Here is a 16,650-nt window from a genome sequence, read left to right as displayed (position 1 = left end):
GAAGAGAACTTCATATATATATATACACATACATATATGTATATATGTCTCCATTTTTTGCATAATCCTACCAGTAAAATGTCAGAGGATTAATAAAAGGACAAACCCAAACCCCAACCCTTAAAAATGCATAAAACTTATTACAATGTATCTGAATTTTCCCCCCTATTTTAAGATGCAGCTTTCTACAACATAATGATTTGTGTTACTGCAGTACACAGCAACTTCAGGTACACATCTGGATCTGAGCCACCTGCTGTACATATGGAACAATGAGACAGTCCCTGTTCTGCGGAGTCGACTGTCACAGGACAGGGACAATGGAAAGCCAGACACAGACACACACAAAAAGGGGGACCAATTCTGGGCATCGCCGGCAACAGCAGTCTCAGTACACACACATTACAAGTTCATTGGGGCCTTTTATAAGCAACACAAGGAACCAGAGCTTTTGAAGAGGATAATAAAGCAGCACTGCAGCTGTTTACAGGGACCATTTCCCAAGTGTGAAAGGGTAGCACAAGAGAAAGCACATAAGTGCTTGCCTGCCTCTACGTTGTAGTCACAGTATAGACACATGCTAGGCTAACGGGAGGCAGAAGTTAACATCTTAATAGCAAATTAGAGATGGTAAAAATAGGTATGAAAAGCAAAAGCAGCTGGTTTTGTAGCTCAATGCAACAGAGGAACTAGTGGTAGGGACAAAGCAGCAGCCCAAAGAACGAGCTCTGCCCTGCTCAGAGCAGTGCTCTGAATGGGACACGGTTACATGCCAAGCATACAAAGATGCAAGATGATGCAAACCTTAGAAAAGTATATGCCCCCCCTCCATGTTTTGCTTTTGTTTTCCATTTTCAAGAATAAAAGTATAGTCCAACAACTACAGAAACTTTGAAAAAATCAACTTTGAAGATTAAAAAAGTCTCTGCAGCCTATCTGCTTAGAGCTGCTGTAGAGCTGAGACAAGACATTATTTTTCAGAAAGAAATCTGGCCACCTTCTGTTCTAAGCAGAGAAGGTGGGATACACATACAATCATGCTTTGTCTGAAATTACAACTGGTATTATCCAGGAAACACAGACTAGACTGGGAAAAATACCCATTCATTCCAAATGGTGCAGTGTGCTGAACTGAACATGGCCGGCTAGCAGTCTTTATTCTGTTCTCATAGGTTTGCTCATCTTAAAATCATTTTAGATTATTCCCAATGAACAATCTTCTACAGATACTCTAGTGCTGTGGCTTCCATTCAAGTCAGAGGGTAGATATTGGTAAGACTGGGTCATCACAAAACCTCAGGCATTAACAAAAAAAGTTACATGAGTTATTACGGAAGGATGAAACACCTACAGAACAAAAAGTTCCTACTGCAGTAAGAACAGCACATTCTAACCCAATAAAAGCAATCACCAAGTCTAGTCACAGAGCACACTAGAAATCAGATCAGTCTATGCCAATTACAAGGTGTAAGTTTCAAGCAACTGCTCTTAAGGCAGCTGAGCCACCATGGCTGAAGAGAAGACACTGCTCCATTGCATCTGTCTTTAACAGGGCTGTCCCACTGTGTTCAAAATGTAAGGTCACATTTGGCTGCCACATCTTTGCAACCCCACTGCATAAAGGAGGAGAATTAACCCAGCTTGTAAAAGAAACAGTCTGGAGGAAAAAGGCCTCATTTTACCTGAACATGCTGAATCTGGCAAGAGCTGACAGTCAGGGAACACACAGAACCCTTTAAAAATACACAGCATCGTTTATTACACTGGGACAGTTCTTTGTGTTGCACAATCCAAGCTTTTGTTTCAAGCAAGAAAATGTTTTCTAAATATTTTGTCACCATGACAGTCCAGCCTTGGACTCTAATTCTGCCCTTGGTTGCTTCAGAAAACCCCTGTGAAGTCAGCCGTGTTGTACAGCTTGTCACTGCAGTGTTGTACAGCTTGTCACTGCATCCCAGGCTGCCGGGAACGCTCACCTGGCAGTGATACACCAGCATCCTCTTGGGCCTGTGTGCTCTGCACAGCTCTCTCAGCCTGACTTACTGCCTGCCACAAACTAAGACCCATGTGAAGAAACATATGGAAAAGGAAGAGAGGTTTGCAACTATGAAGCACCAAATATCTTCCCAACAGAGACAAAACCTATTCCCAAGATAACAGAATGAAAAATTTTAAACACAGAGAGAAAATGAGGCATAGAAAAACAACCCCACTTTGAGGGCCCTGTTCCAAGTAAAAACATGTCTTTCAGGGACATTAATTTGGAAATTAAATCTGAGCAGATACAGCCTAAGTCCACAGCACAAGTCCCCAAGAAGAGCAGTGGAGCATTTCCGTATGACTCAGGAAGTCCAACAAACACTTTTGCAGAACAAGATCAACAGGGTGTTTATATACAGCAGCAGCGTCATGTGAACGGGCGGTTTAGTTTGTGAAATGAATGTTTGCATTGTCATTAAAAAAAAAAAAACAACCCAAACCAAAAAACACCCTCTATTCCACACTTACAAGTTTCCAACACAAAAACATAGCAGAGGAAGGAAGTACTTCAGCAGCCAAAATTTACAAATTCTTACCATAACTTTGGCGCAGTAAACTTCTCCAGTGTCACAAAGGCCTATTCTTCAGGGGGCTTGGTTGCCTTTTTTTTCAGAAGGACTAATCCACATGTGAAGGCTATTAAAGAATACACAAAATGCCAAAAGAAGCATAAACATGCACATTTTGTGTGTGGGTCTGTTTTCCAAGTTATATCTGTTTTTCCTTACACAGATACCTAAGAACAGCCTGGATGCAGGTATTCCTGCTTTCTCACTTTTTTTCATGATGCTTGGTGAACTTATTCCTTTCCCCCAAAAATGACAATGCTGCTTTATTTTAATTCATTCAAATCAGCGACAGAGATTCACCCTCTTGAGTTGCACTCAAGTGGTCAGGCTTCAAGAATTTAACAAGGAATGAAGATTTTAATACAGAGGGATTTTGCTTGTTCATTTGACAAGAAAAGAAATTCCTCACCGTAATCTTTTAATTGTTTGAGAGGCACCTTAGTAGAACCTCACAGAAAATGCTAATACTCTAAGTTACACTTGCCATTTCTGCACAGCAAAACAAATCCAAGCTCTGAAAGTCAGCACTTTTTCCTCTTATTATCTGAAGCTACATAAAAGCCCTAACATAGATTTGGAAGAAATATAACAGAAAATTTTGTCTGATCTAAGTACATAGAGCTAAATTTATCCTTCAGTTTCCAAAACACCACTTGGAGATTGGGCATTTAGAGTTCTATTCACTGGCTAGAAAAAAGCCAAATGGTACATTTTAAAAAACTGACTTTGAAATATTTTTATGAGAACAGGGACAAGCTATGTAAACCCTAAAATTCTGTGGGTCTTTGTACTCACAATTATTGTCGCAAACTAAAAGGCTCATATTCCCTACTAAGCAAACATTTACAATTAAATCCATTCTGCACAAAGCATTTGCATTTTGAGATAGAACAGTCAGTTGTTCAGCTGCTGTGATTTAGATGGATTGGTTCATTATTCCTGCAGTTCGTTTTCAGCTACACTGTATAACAAAGGGGTGCCAATGTAGTAGTGAATGGCTTTAAAGCTAAGTATGCTGCTATTCTTCCATGATGATGTAATTTCCCCATCTCCCCATCTCTCAGATCAAGATATCTTGACTTTACAGGCTAAACTTCAGCAGAAATGACAGAAACAAGCTGTCACAAGTGTTCAATAGGCAGTAAGGAGATACTGCAAGTCAGCTGTAGGCTGTTGCCAGCAAGTTTGCACTGGTTTTCCACAAATGAAAATGCAATTTTCCCCTAATTCTTATTTAAAATAAATACATTTCTTATCACGAAAGTAATAAGGCAACTTTGACTTCCACATCAGGAGATACATCAGTTACCTTTCAAATGTTCTGCCATAGTAAAAACATACCTACATAAGAAAAGAAAGACCAGACTTACAATTATCCCTGATGCAAAGAAAACTTCAAATTGAAAAAATCAGATAGTATCCTACTCTTTCACTATCTGTAAAATAACACCAAAGGCAGTATTAAAGTCACCGATTTCATTCTTTAAGAGGGATTAAAGAGAGAGAGAGTGACTTCTTACACAGGCAGACAGTGACAGGACAACAGAGAATGGTTTCAAACTAAGAGAACAGATTTAGATTAGATGGTAGGAAGAAATTCCTTAGGCTGAGGGTGGTGAGGCGCTAGAACAAACTGCCCAGAGAAGCTGTGAACATCCCATCCCTAGAAGTGCTCAAGACCAACCTGGACGTGGCTTTGAGCAACCTAGTCTAGTGGAACATGTCCCTGTCCATAGCAGGGGGGTTGAACTACATGATCTTTAAGGTACATTCCAACTCAATCCATTCTATGCTTCAAGTAAATAAACTATTTTTCTATTAACAACCATGTAAAAAGGTAGGATTTCTTTTTAAAAAAAAAATGGAAAAAAATCCATTATGATCTCAAGCATGGTCTTCTCAACACACTGCCCCATCAGCATGAAGAGCACTTCTCAATGACTTGATTAGTGAATTTACAGTGTCATAGGGCTCATATCCTGTGCCCAGAAACCAGTGTCCACCTAGAAAACTTCCAAATCCCACAACCAGCACTGTACCACAGATAACCACAACTGGATTCCAGACTACCCCATGCATAAACTTCCAGTAGAATAATAAACATTTAATGCAGCTAAATCTATGCAACTACACATTTAAGTCGAATTATTTGAGTTATTCCTTGGTGTTCCCAAAATTTCATTCTACTTAATGAGCAAAGGAAGGCAAGGAGACTGCATGATCAAAAGTTAAAAATGATAAAATAAGACAAAAATCTACATTACAAAGAAAACACTTTCACTTAGCTAAATGATTGCTATTTATAGATGGTTTATTGACCACAGACAGGCGCAGGGATATGTATGACGTGTAAAGACACCAGTCCAGACAATCCATGCCTGGAAGCCCCTGAAAAGCAACCAGCAAATAAAAGGTTGTATTCCCACCCTGCAGAGCCCTGGCAATGGATTTTGAGCTGCTTAACAGGTTGTTCAAGGGTGTAACCTTTTACTAATACTCCAACTGAGAAGCCCCAACGTAGGCATAAAACCAAAAATATACAGAATTGTGTGTAGCCTTGTAATTCTGGGCATAAATCCTAGTCAGTGCAAATATTTTCCACACCAGTTTAACCACATCATTCTGCACGAAGCAGCAGTGTTGTCAGTAGTAATATGGCACATACAAAGGCTTGTATGGGAAGACACGGCAAAAATTTTAATTAAGTATTTTTTCTCTTAAATCTTAAGATTTGAGTATGATAAACAGAAAAGCAGTTCAAATACAGCTTCATTTCTATGTTTCTATTAACAATTAGACCCGTCAAGCACCTTACAGATAATAAGAAATTTTTTTTTTTCATATTGCTTGCTTTCTGAAGTGTAATCAGGATGTGTTTTGTGATCCCCAGACCCTTTGGCAACAACTGCAAAAATAGCAGGGTGCTAATACTGCTAAGGCTAAGAGGCCAGAAAAATAAAAACACACATTTCAAATTATTTCAAATCCTCTATATTTTGAGCTTTTTTGTGACAAGTAATTAAACAGCCCTTTTTGTTCTGCTTAGTCTAAACTGTGAAGCAGGCACTCAGGTTATCTTTTCCAATTTTTCTCAACACCATGAGGACTAGCAAGCTTCTCTGCTTCAGGAAGAAAAACAGGCAAAACTTTCAAAATCTTGTGACTTCTGCAAGGGGGAACTGATTTATAAAGCCACCATAAACATAAGGGCTGCACTTAAATTTTGAGAATTAGTAGCAATTACTGTAAGCAGCCCTGACCTTCATCAGCACCTGAAGTTCAGTTCAAGGAACACCAGTGTCAACTTCTTGACTTTCTATCAGTAAAAAATGCTGGTCTTGAAGACCTCTCCAAGACAGGTGGAGAGAGTTGGGGCTGTTCAGCCTGAATAGAGGAGACTCTGGAAAGACCTTATTGCTCACTTTTTATACATAATGAGGGCTTTTAAGAAAGACAGAGAGGTTTTTTATCAGGGCATATTGACAGGTTACAGTTTTAAACTATAGGAGAGTAGATTTAGACTACGTAAGATGTAAGGAAGAAATTCTTCACTCTGAAGGTGGTGAGGCACTGGCACAGGTGGCCCAGTGAAGTTGTGGACGTCCCACCCCTAGAACTGTCCAAGGCCAGGTTGGGTAGGGCTTTGAGCAACACGGTCTAGTGCAAGGTGTCTGCCTATGACACAGGGGTTGGACTAGATGATCTTTAAAGGTCCCCAACCATTCTAAGGCTGGAGCTCCCTCCCGAAACAGGTATCTCCTGCAAAGGCCGTGGTTCACCACCAGCACAAAGCCCACTTCTCTGGCATGCTCGTCCTGTGGTTCTCATTAAGAGTCCATTAGTAAAGCACAGGCAGAGGAGACTGATTTGATAGTCCCATAAATGACTCAGATGCTGCACTCAGTCTCAATGAGCATGAAATACCACTGCAGCCATGCACAGAACCACTGACTCTGAAGTGTATTTCTACATGCAGTTCACCAAAGGCCTCGGTTTTGGACAGCACTTCAAAACATACTCTCCCAACTTACCCAAGAGACTCGGGGAAACAGTAACTGACTTGCCCACAGTTTGTGATGATTGTTTACCTCGGCTGTCCTCAAATATGACCATGCACTTCTGAATAAATTGACAAATTTCACAATGTTATTTGACCAGCTATCTTTTTCATATTTTTGGCCCAACTTGAAGAGGTGGGAGAATAATCCCAGAGGTCTGTAACATGTTTTCCAACTGCACTCTAAGTTGGACTTCATTATTTCCCCCTTTCAGTTGCAGTAAGTGTTTCTCACAAAAACACACTACTTCACACCTAATATGGTACTATTCTTTCTCCATTCTTTTTCTTCCTCTTTCCTCACATAGTTTCCTGGTTTTTGTTCCCCCTTTAAGAAGCACATTGTACCTACAATATAATGCATCTGAAAATAATAATCACTCCTCTGTCTTTCCCCCCATGAGAGATGACTTTTCAAATAAGACTTAACTAATTTTTTTTTCTTAGTAAACCAGCTACTCCAATATGTAAAAAGGGAAAACCCACACAGCTGACAGGTATTTGGTTTTTACAATGCTCTGTCTCTTTTAAAATACATTAAAATTAAATGTTGAAATATTAAGCAAATTTTTTCCCAATAGATATCAAGGTCTGTTTCCTAAATGAATCTAACCACCACCCCAATTTTTAAGAGAATTATTAGTTACGTATAAAGTGTATGAAAGGAGAGACACCACATGTCACCATGTACTGCTCTAAGAGCATGAAAGTCCTCACCAGCTTTTTCAGATGAAAAGTCTCAGGCAAGGAGTGCTAACCAGGAGCAAGTTTGGGCAGGGGGAGCCACAAGCACAGATGAGGAGTGTAACTGATGGTGCTTATACAGTGGCAGCACCACCAATTGGAAGGGAAGGAACCTTCTGGCATCCATGCAGGGGCTGCAGGGGAAGACATTTCCAAGTGAGGACAAGGCGCCAAATTTAAAATGTATGGCACAGCACCTTGCCTAAAATCACTCCTGCAAGAGCAATGAGCAGGCTTTATTCTCTTGTTCTCTTTACCCCAAAATAGCATACTCACTCAGTACTTCTTTCTTCCTACATCCAAACCTGATGACTTCTCAATATGCCTACTGAGGAAAAAAAAAAGAACAGAAAACATGGACAGCTTTTTTTTTTTTTTTTCCAGAGGCCTACCTTTCCCTTTTTGAAAAGGAAGGAACCATGAAAAAGAAAATCAAAGCTAATACAGGCACTTTCTGCATGATCCACTGTATCAAGCGTTCCCAGGCTCACTTTTACAGGGCTTGCAACGTCCTAGATCCCTCATTCTCAAATCCCTTTTAACGACAAGTAACATTAATTTATGACGCTATCCCACTTTTAGAGATAAAATTGAGACCTAGTTTATTTCCCTTCTGATGTGCAATAAAACAGAATATGAAAGTAAACTTCCAGGGCTGACATAAATAACGTGGGCATCAACATCCAAGCTCTTCCTCTTTGCCATTCAAAGCGAGAGTGTTTAGTGTCACTTGCATTTAAGTCCCAGTCAGTTTACAATGAGAAAAACATCTAACCCAGCATCACTTCTCTAAAGAACTGAAAGTATGTTGTGAAGATGTTGGAATAAAGACTTTTTGAGAGTAATTTTTACTGAAAAAAGAAACATTTGGACATCACCATTCAAAAATGTGAAGTTATGGATTAAAGAATGGATTTAATGCAAAAAGGTTCTGGAAGAAAGTTTTCTGAAAGGATGCTGGAAAGTAACAGAGAGAGTCAAAGACAAGTAGTCTGCTCTGTGAAAGGAAGATAAGCCATTTCTAGGCTACACCATCTCTTTCAAAGATGAAGTACAGTACAGTTACACTGTACCAGCTGATTCTCAGCTTCTGACTTACCCTGTCATCCAGAGCAAACCTTTTACAGTATGCTGGATCCAGCCTGTTTCCTATGATCTCTCCACAAATAATTCCATCAGATGAGATTACCCGCCAAAAGTCTAGCTGACTAGCCATTATCAGCTCATATTTCTCCAGATGTTTTGTGATCTCATCCTTTCTTAATGTCTCTAGCATCTTGCCTACCACCAAGGTCAGATTTATTGGTTGACAATTTCCTGGTTCCTCCCCAGTCCCCTTTTCCCAGAACAGGACAAGCAAAATGAAAGCAACCAAGAGCTAGAATTGCAAAACTATTGCCCACTGTGTTGAAAAAGAGACACACAAGGAAAACCACAAACTGACACAGCTTATCTTTTGTTTCCAACAAGAAGAGCAACAGATTTCCCTATAAACCCAACCCTTCAGCTCTAGAAACAGCATCAGCTTTTTTCCCTCTGTCAAATTTCCCCACTCCATTTTTTGTTCAGCCCCTATCTTGTTTCTTACCTTTCCATTCCCCCCAGCTTTTCCTCTGAAGCAGCTGTGCCCTCTATAGCTGGCATCTTCAGAGTTCAGATGGCTCTTAGGATCCTTTGCATCAAGTGCCACAGCCAGTCTTTGAAATACCATGAAAGCCAGACGATCCTTGAACTAATCTGAACCTCAAAGGTTCTTACTACACAGGTCATCAAGACAGTGCATCACTACATCCCAGTGACAGACAGAAGCCAAGTAAGAACAAAAAAACACCCCAAAATAAACCACACACACATACAGAAAAAGAGGTAGGGAACATGGTGAGAACAGAAAAGAGAGAAGAAAGAAGAGGTGAAGAAAAACAGCAACACCAAAGACCCCCTGATTTAAAAATATATCTGGTCATATCTTGTAAAATCATCTTTTGATTCACACCAGCAGAATACTGAAAGTATGAACCTGTGCTCAAAATAACAAAGCTAAAGTTCACCATCTGTGCTATTCTGCTAGAGAAAGTTAAAAGAGCAACAATCAGCATTTTAGTTCTGGTTTGTATTTTACATATGGATCTTGCACCCATTTTATGCAGTGAAGCTACAGAAGACAAATCACAACGGGCCACTTGTTATTTATTAGGTCATCTGTATCACTCCATTCATTACAGAAATAATTCTTTAACCAAAAGAGAAAAAAAGTATTAGATCCAGAAGTAGAGTAAGTGTCTTATGTATTATTTTTCATTTAAGGGCCTCTATTAGTTTTGGTCAGCTTGTAAGCAACAGACTCTATCAGTCAAATAGTTTTACTTGCCTGAAGTCCACAAAAACTGGCGTTTAGAGGACATGTTCTGGTTCTCATGGTTAAAATTACTATGTGGTGTTAATATACTATTTAAAAACAAAATAGCTCTGCATTTCCTGCTAAATATTAATAGATGAATACACAGGTCTCTCCAGCTCCTTATAATTGCTTCTAATTTCTCAGACTGAGAAAACAAGATTTTTCTATTTCCTTTTTCAAATGTCAGTAAATGTTCTTCCCTCCCCCTCTTTCCCTGCCTCCAAAAGACTCCTTTTTTTCATACAAGTTTATGCCCTATTAAGAAAACCGGACATACTAGGGAGGACAGAGATGACAGAGTATCAAAATGCACAATCCCCTCTTTGTTAGCCATGAAGAAAGACTTTAAAAAAAAAAAAAAACCAGGATGAAGACTGGAAACAATAGAAGGACCTTTATAAACAGGGACCAGAGCAGAAAGATGCAAGAAGTCCAACGAGATCTTTAAAATGGATCAGTAAAGCAAGTAAAATACACTTGGGCACACCTCTGTTATCCAAAAAGTTCCCCACACACAACCAAAATTAAGGATCCTCATGACATGCATTCAGAAAACCTATAATCTCAGAGGTCAACAAGCAGCAATTTGGGCAGATAATTTTCTCCTTCTCCCCTCATATTCAATCACAATTATAGCACCTCTGCATCGAACCATTTCCCCCATCCCTTCCCACTAAACAAAACCTTCAGCATCACACAACCAGGGACTGCATACCCTGGATGTACACACACAAACACACCAACCCCAAGCCTGAGCTCCTTCACAACTCCTCCACCTGTGTGTTGGAACAGTTCAGCCATGCACTTATCCGAAGAGTGGTCACAAGCTACTGTCTTCACACAAGAGTCTATCCTCACTGGGATTTGAGTAACAGCACCAAGCCCTGCCAATGGGGAAAGGGATGGGGAGGGGAAAGTTCATTCGTGAATTCTTCTATTTCTGCCTGGTTGAGGTTAGACATGTCACAGACACGACTGGCCCCTGCACAAACAAACATCTGCACTACTGGAAGTAGAGCTTCCTTTAGTGACTGACTTAGAGAACTGTCAAGAGCTCTCGGTCAGGCAGCAATGCTTAATTTCATTTCTCCATTTCTATTTTTAATCTTGGAAACAAAAACATAAATGTAAAGCATGCTGACAGAAGAAAACAGCCCTACGGTTCTAGAAAGCCATGCTACTTCCCTGCCAGGCCAAAACACCTGCTCCTGCTAATGATGGCTTTATGCTTACTTACACCTGCCATCCAGAAGGGCTCCAGAGCACTTTGCAGCCTGATTTACACATACGCAAATCATTAAAACCACCAAAATTAAGCCACTGCTGGGGTGAGATGTAACAACTGCTTAACTGCACACAGCCATACTGTTCAACTGCTCAGGACAGGAACTAAGAGACACCAAAGCCAAGGCGAACGTTAGGTTGAGAGAATATCATTGTCCAGTCTGGATTTTGGCCAGTCACCACCTAAAATATCTGCATATGGAAAGCCCTAGGATCTTTAAAGAACATATGCAGTGCAACCTTTGGTTTTATAAATGATCTGAAAGAAAAACTATATATATGTATATACACACGTATGTTTCCTATATCTGAGATCCCCCCCTTTAGCAGTCCCTCCCTGCACTAATTATTGTTTATGCCTTGACTTCAGAAGCTCACCATATCAGACATCAGTTTTGGAAACATCCTGTGGTTGAAGCACTTAAACTAGCAGAGCCAGCAAACTGATAGTGTCTGGCAATAAATGTAGATTATCAAAAAAAAAAAAAAAGATGCTTAACAAAACACATGCACACACAGAGTGGGTAAGTTATCCCCCACCAAAGACAGAGCCAAAATAGCTGAATTTGTCAAACTATCCCTAAACAGCTAAAAAAACCAAGAGAGTCCCAGAGCTGACACATTGGCGGGCTGAAGAGAAGATAGAGCATTGCTTTCTAAAAACCTCCTCACAAGGACAACACTGAATTAACAATTACAAAGTCAATGGAGTGGAATGAAATAGGTGTCACCACACATACCATGAGGGCAAAAACGCACTGGGAAACAGGTTAAAAAGATTAGGAAACCTGGCATCCAAAAAATGCCAAGATATGTTTAACAGTTTCGGAGTTTGGGCACAAATTTGCAGCATCAAATATGTGGAACATGCAGAGCAACACTTTGAAAATGGAAATGTGTTCAGCACATCATCTCATCATAATATTATCAGCAAACCATCTGAGATAATAATCTGTTTCTCTAAGGCAATTTTAAAACAACAAAAAATATCAGATCAGGAGATGTGGGCATCTTTTACTAAGACCTCCTCCAGAGGTCTCCTTACTTGAAAGCAGCTTTATTGTAATCCTAGAAACAACACAGATTCAGTTCCCAAAAGTAAACACAGACAAACCTGAAATACAACATGATTGTTTAAAAGTTTCAGACACATGTGCCTCTGAATCATCCTGACAATGCCTTTTCCATACTGTTTAAAACAAATGTTTCTCCCTCATTTTTGTACAATGCTCCTCAAAATAAAAAAAAAAAAATTAATTACACATAAGTGCAGGAAGAATTGCAACAACAAATGGTTAAAAACACTCAGCCTGAAAACACTGTTTATAACTAAAAAAACCTCTCTGATTTGCAGTTTCTAGATTCATAAATGGGAATGGGAAGTATAATTCTGTGTTTCTTTCTTCTATTTAATCCAAACACAGAATAGTTCTCAAATACTTTGTCAGAACAAGGCAGCCTGGATACAGCAGAATTACTGAATGAGCTATTTAAGCTAATGAGTGCAAAGGTGTTTCCAACTGAAACAAACCGGAACAAAAAACCCCCCACCCACAGCCCTAAAAGAAGTTGAACAAAATATTTGTACATCAAGCATCAACCTGCGAAACTACACTACATATCCAATTGTTAGAAATATACGCTTCCACCCTTTTAAAATACACACTATCAACATGTTTTCTAAATTCCTAGAAACTTCTTATTGTTGCTGAAGAACCACCAGCCTTTACTAAGGTTATGATAATGCATTTCAAATTTCTTCCATAAATAATTATGCTACACCTTTGCACCTTCAGGCAAGTTGTTGCAAACCCTCTAGAAAAATCCTGAGTCTGCAGAACCATGTAAGCTTCCCTATTGCTGGAGCACACAGATTCTGTTCTTGGTCCAAAAAAATGACGCTATCATGGAAAGTACCTAACACTTCTCTCTCCTTTCCAAGAAACAATAGTAGAATACAAAGAAACAGGTAAGTCAGGTACCGTATAGGATCCATGCTGTGGTGCTTGAAAATGAACACCTCCCCAAAAAAGAACAAGCCCACTGTTTTGGGAAGAAAACATGTAAGAAGGCAAAAAGCGTAATGATACATGCGACTGTTTTTTCAGTTTTGCCACTCTGTCAAGAATAAAGACTTTTTATAAAAATCAACTGTCATTAGTGGTACAACTGAAATGCACAGAAGTGCACAAACTAAAGGCTGTTCTTCCTGTCCAGGACACTGGTACCCAGAGCAATTCAGACACAAACAGAATAGCACATTCTCTAGCAAGTCTCTGCAAGAGCACAGCATTGCTCAGAAAATACAGGCATATTTTTCACTCTTCAAAAATACTCATCTTAATTCTCCCTTCTAGCACAAAAAGGAAAGCTACAGACCTACATATAAACCAAAATTATTTACTACGGTTTATCCTCTAAGTAGCATCTCCTTCACTTGCTGCCTTTATCATCATTTTCAAAGCAGTTGACACCGGTTTTTGGTGAACACACGCACACACACAAGAAAACCCCTTATACATGCATTTTCTAAAGCTTGAAAGAAAGTCAGGCACGCTCCCTATGTACTGTTTCCCACGAGGATGAACAGGAAAATAATGGATTATTTGAGGACATGCTGCTAAACACCATATTAGAGAGACACGGAGTCAATTTACTGTCCAGAAGGGAAGAGTCACTTACCTCGTTTGTGAAGCCAGCCTTCCTTCACTATCGCTACTTCATTCATAATGGCAGGAATGTCTCTTGAAAAACCAGTTTATGGAAAAAGATCACTCTGTCGAAATTCTTGAACTCCAGCAGAAGGCTCCACAAGAGGGACGAGAGTTTTTCCTCTGTTTTCCTCCTTCCCAGCTATTTCTAAAAGGATCAAAAGAAGAGTACACCATCATCTCAAAGCATGGCACAGATGTACAGCAAGGCATACAACACAGAGTAGCTTTCATTGCTGTGTTGTTGGTTTGGGATTTTTCTGGTTTTTTATTATTATTACAAATCTTAAACAAGGGCTTAGCTCTCCACAAGAGTTTTTCTATCTTGGCAGGTGTAGGTGCCAAAATACATGCTTCCTAAAGTCCTGCTCCTTCACTGAGTAGGCTGATCATGGGCAGACTCAGAACACTAACCGATGCAGTCTGAACTACAGGTGGATTCCAGACCTTACCTAACTAGACCTCCATCTCTGCAACACCACCTTGTTCTTTGCAACAATAAAAATTCTGAAATATCACAGAAACCAGTTTTCAATGTTTCCTGGCAAAGAAGACTTCCAGAACATCCCCTGGAAGGTTTCTTTACAGCCTGATAATAGTCTATTAACCAGCACACAGCATGTCTTAGATAAGCCTCTGACAGTAAACATTTCCATTCTGCTTCACGTTTTCCTACCTTCAGCATCATCCCCTTAGTCCCACTCAGATCTCCTTAACTCCCCAAAAAGTGTCTTCTCTACCTTTGATATTTCCAACTTTTACCTTTCTTAGAGATATACAAACAACCATAGATAAGCTCATGTACCTTTCTGTTATCCCAAATCAGCCCTTAAAGCGCCCTGATCAATTTTATTGCTCTTCCTTAACTCCACTGCAGTTTGCTGCTGCCTTTCTCACTATGAAATATACCCAAGCACAACTTGGGATTTTTACCCCTCTGCTTTATGAGACAAAGTCCCTCTCTAAATGGCTCAAGATTGCAATTTCTTTTGAAAATGTGCCTTGCTCCTGGCTGACTACCACAGAAACATTCTGTGCATTTGTCTCCCTCACTGAATGTAATTTCTTCCCAAATGCATTAGCTTTTATTATTTTTCTAAATTGAATCTGATTATTTTTCTGCTTGTGGCACTAATAATCTCTGCTTTTCTTTAATTCTTCTGTGCTCTCCGAAGTGTCCATGCCGCCATTCAATTTGGTATTACTTGAGTGATCAAAAAACCTAATTGGTGACAAATTCCCAGCAGTAACCAACAAGTTTAATGAAACAAAACCCAGCAGCATTTGTGAAGTGCCACCAAAGAGCTGGCTTTTACTGGAGTCTCTCATCAACCACCAAGACATCCCATTCCCACCTAACAAATACATACCACCTCTGCATGCATTTGGCACATGTGCATCTATTATCTCTGAGCATGCAGGTGATAGCCATCCATCAGAAACTAGATTAAAAAGCAACTAATTCCCCATAACTCACTAAGACAGGACATTGGATGGAAGAAAACAGGTGGTCAAAATGATTCCAACCTAGAACTAAAACCTCAGCAGGGGCAGAGGGCTTTGTACCACACATCAGAGTGATCTGAAACAGGCAGTGTTCAAAGCACGAAGCTTAAATTTGAACAAGTTCCATTACTGCCAGCAGAATGGATGGAGAAAGGAGGTCATTCCCCTGATACTCTGCCTACAAACCTACACTGTTACTGTTCCTCAGCCTTTCCAGTTAACAGTTTATGTTGTAGACCTCCCCAGAAACAAGGTAAGTCTGGGGTTTTTTTCCAAATTACAAATCTGCTGATCTCACTAGTTAGAATTATCAGCTCCACGAAACAGATGTTTGCCTGAGGGAGGGAAGACACACAAAAAATTACATTGGAACAAGTGACATGTAAGAATTCCTAATTTCATAAATATGAGAACACCGTATGCTGCAGAATAGAGACCAGTAATCCACAGCTGCCAGAGATACCTTGGAACAAACTCCTTTAACTTCAGAGCAATTAGGATAGAACCTGACAAACATAGCAGGCTTTTTCCTTTCAAAATGGCATACATACACAATAGCCATGCAAGCTAGATTTGCTTGCTGATGTCAAGAGGAGACTACACGTCACTTAGAGGCTTGAGCAATTTGCAAAGTGTTGAACAAAACCCCCAAGATTATCACAGCTTGAGTATGGAAATGCAACACCCAGGTGTGAAAGTTAACACTTCTAACTTTGTGTCATACAGGGTGCAGGGAGTGTGCAATCCTACCTCTGCATCCTGAATTCAGCCATTTAGAGGCACTGAGCAATCAATATCCTTTCCTATAACCACACATAAAAAAGGAAGCTACAAGACAAACTAAGCTGTAGAAAGGGCAATACTATTATTAAAAACATTAAAAAGCATGAAGGACTAGAATTCTCCAATCTGCAGTTAACTTACTCCAGGTTTTCCTGGGTTAACACTTGCCAGGATTACCACTTGGCAGCCTCCTACTTGTCATCACCTAAACTGTCATCTAATAATCCAAATTTGAATGACAACAAGGCCAAAAAAAGCAGATCAACAAAGAAATCCAAAGTTCAGAGGAACTACTTTTTGTACTCTCTGTGGTGTCCAAGCAGCTTGGACTGCCTTTTCCCTACCATTTCTATCCAAGAAACATTTCCCACTTGCTATTGCAGCCATACTCTCAGGGATGTGTCTTTACCTGCCCACCTCCTTTCAGGGAAAAGGGATGGTGAAGGGGGTGGAGGGTTTTGCAAAGAAGCCACGGCACAACAAAGTGGGAAAACATTAAACATTTCCTGACACCAACCTGCAGCATGGGTCCCCACCTCAGTCCTGCAGTCAGCCATG

At 39.9% G+C, this 16,650-nt stretch overlaps 1 protein-coding gene across 1 annotated transcript in view; it reads right to left on the bottom strand.

The window, feature by feature from the left end:
• The window catches only part of AKT1 (AKT serine/threonine kinase 1), a 78,139-nt gene that overhangs the window by 57,725 nt on the left and 3,764 nt on the right, over positions 1–16,650 (bottom strand). The window contains exon 2 of the mRNA XM_032110650.1: positions 13,775–13,951. Coding sequence (XP_031966541.1) covers positions 13,775–13,820 — 46 coding nt within the window. The 5' untranslated portion in view covers positions 13,821–13,951. The remainder of the gene's footprint in view (positions 1–13,774; positions 13,952–16,650) is intronic.

The sequence above is a fragment of the Corvus moneduloides genome, chromosome 6 (genome assembly GCF_009650955.1).
Source record: "Corvus moneduloides isolate bCorMon1 chromosome 6, bCorMon1.pri, whole genome shotgun sequence".
Lineage (NCBI taxonomy): Eukaryota > Metazoa > Chordata > Aves > Passeriformes > Corvidae > Corvus > Corvus moneduloides.
Note: the sequence above shows the minus strand (reverse complement) of the source record. Positions and strands in the feature narration are given on the sequence as shown.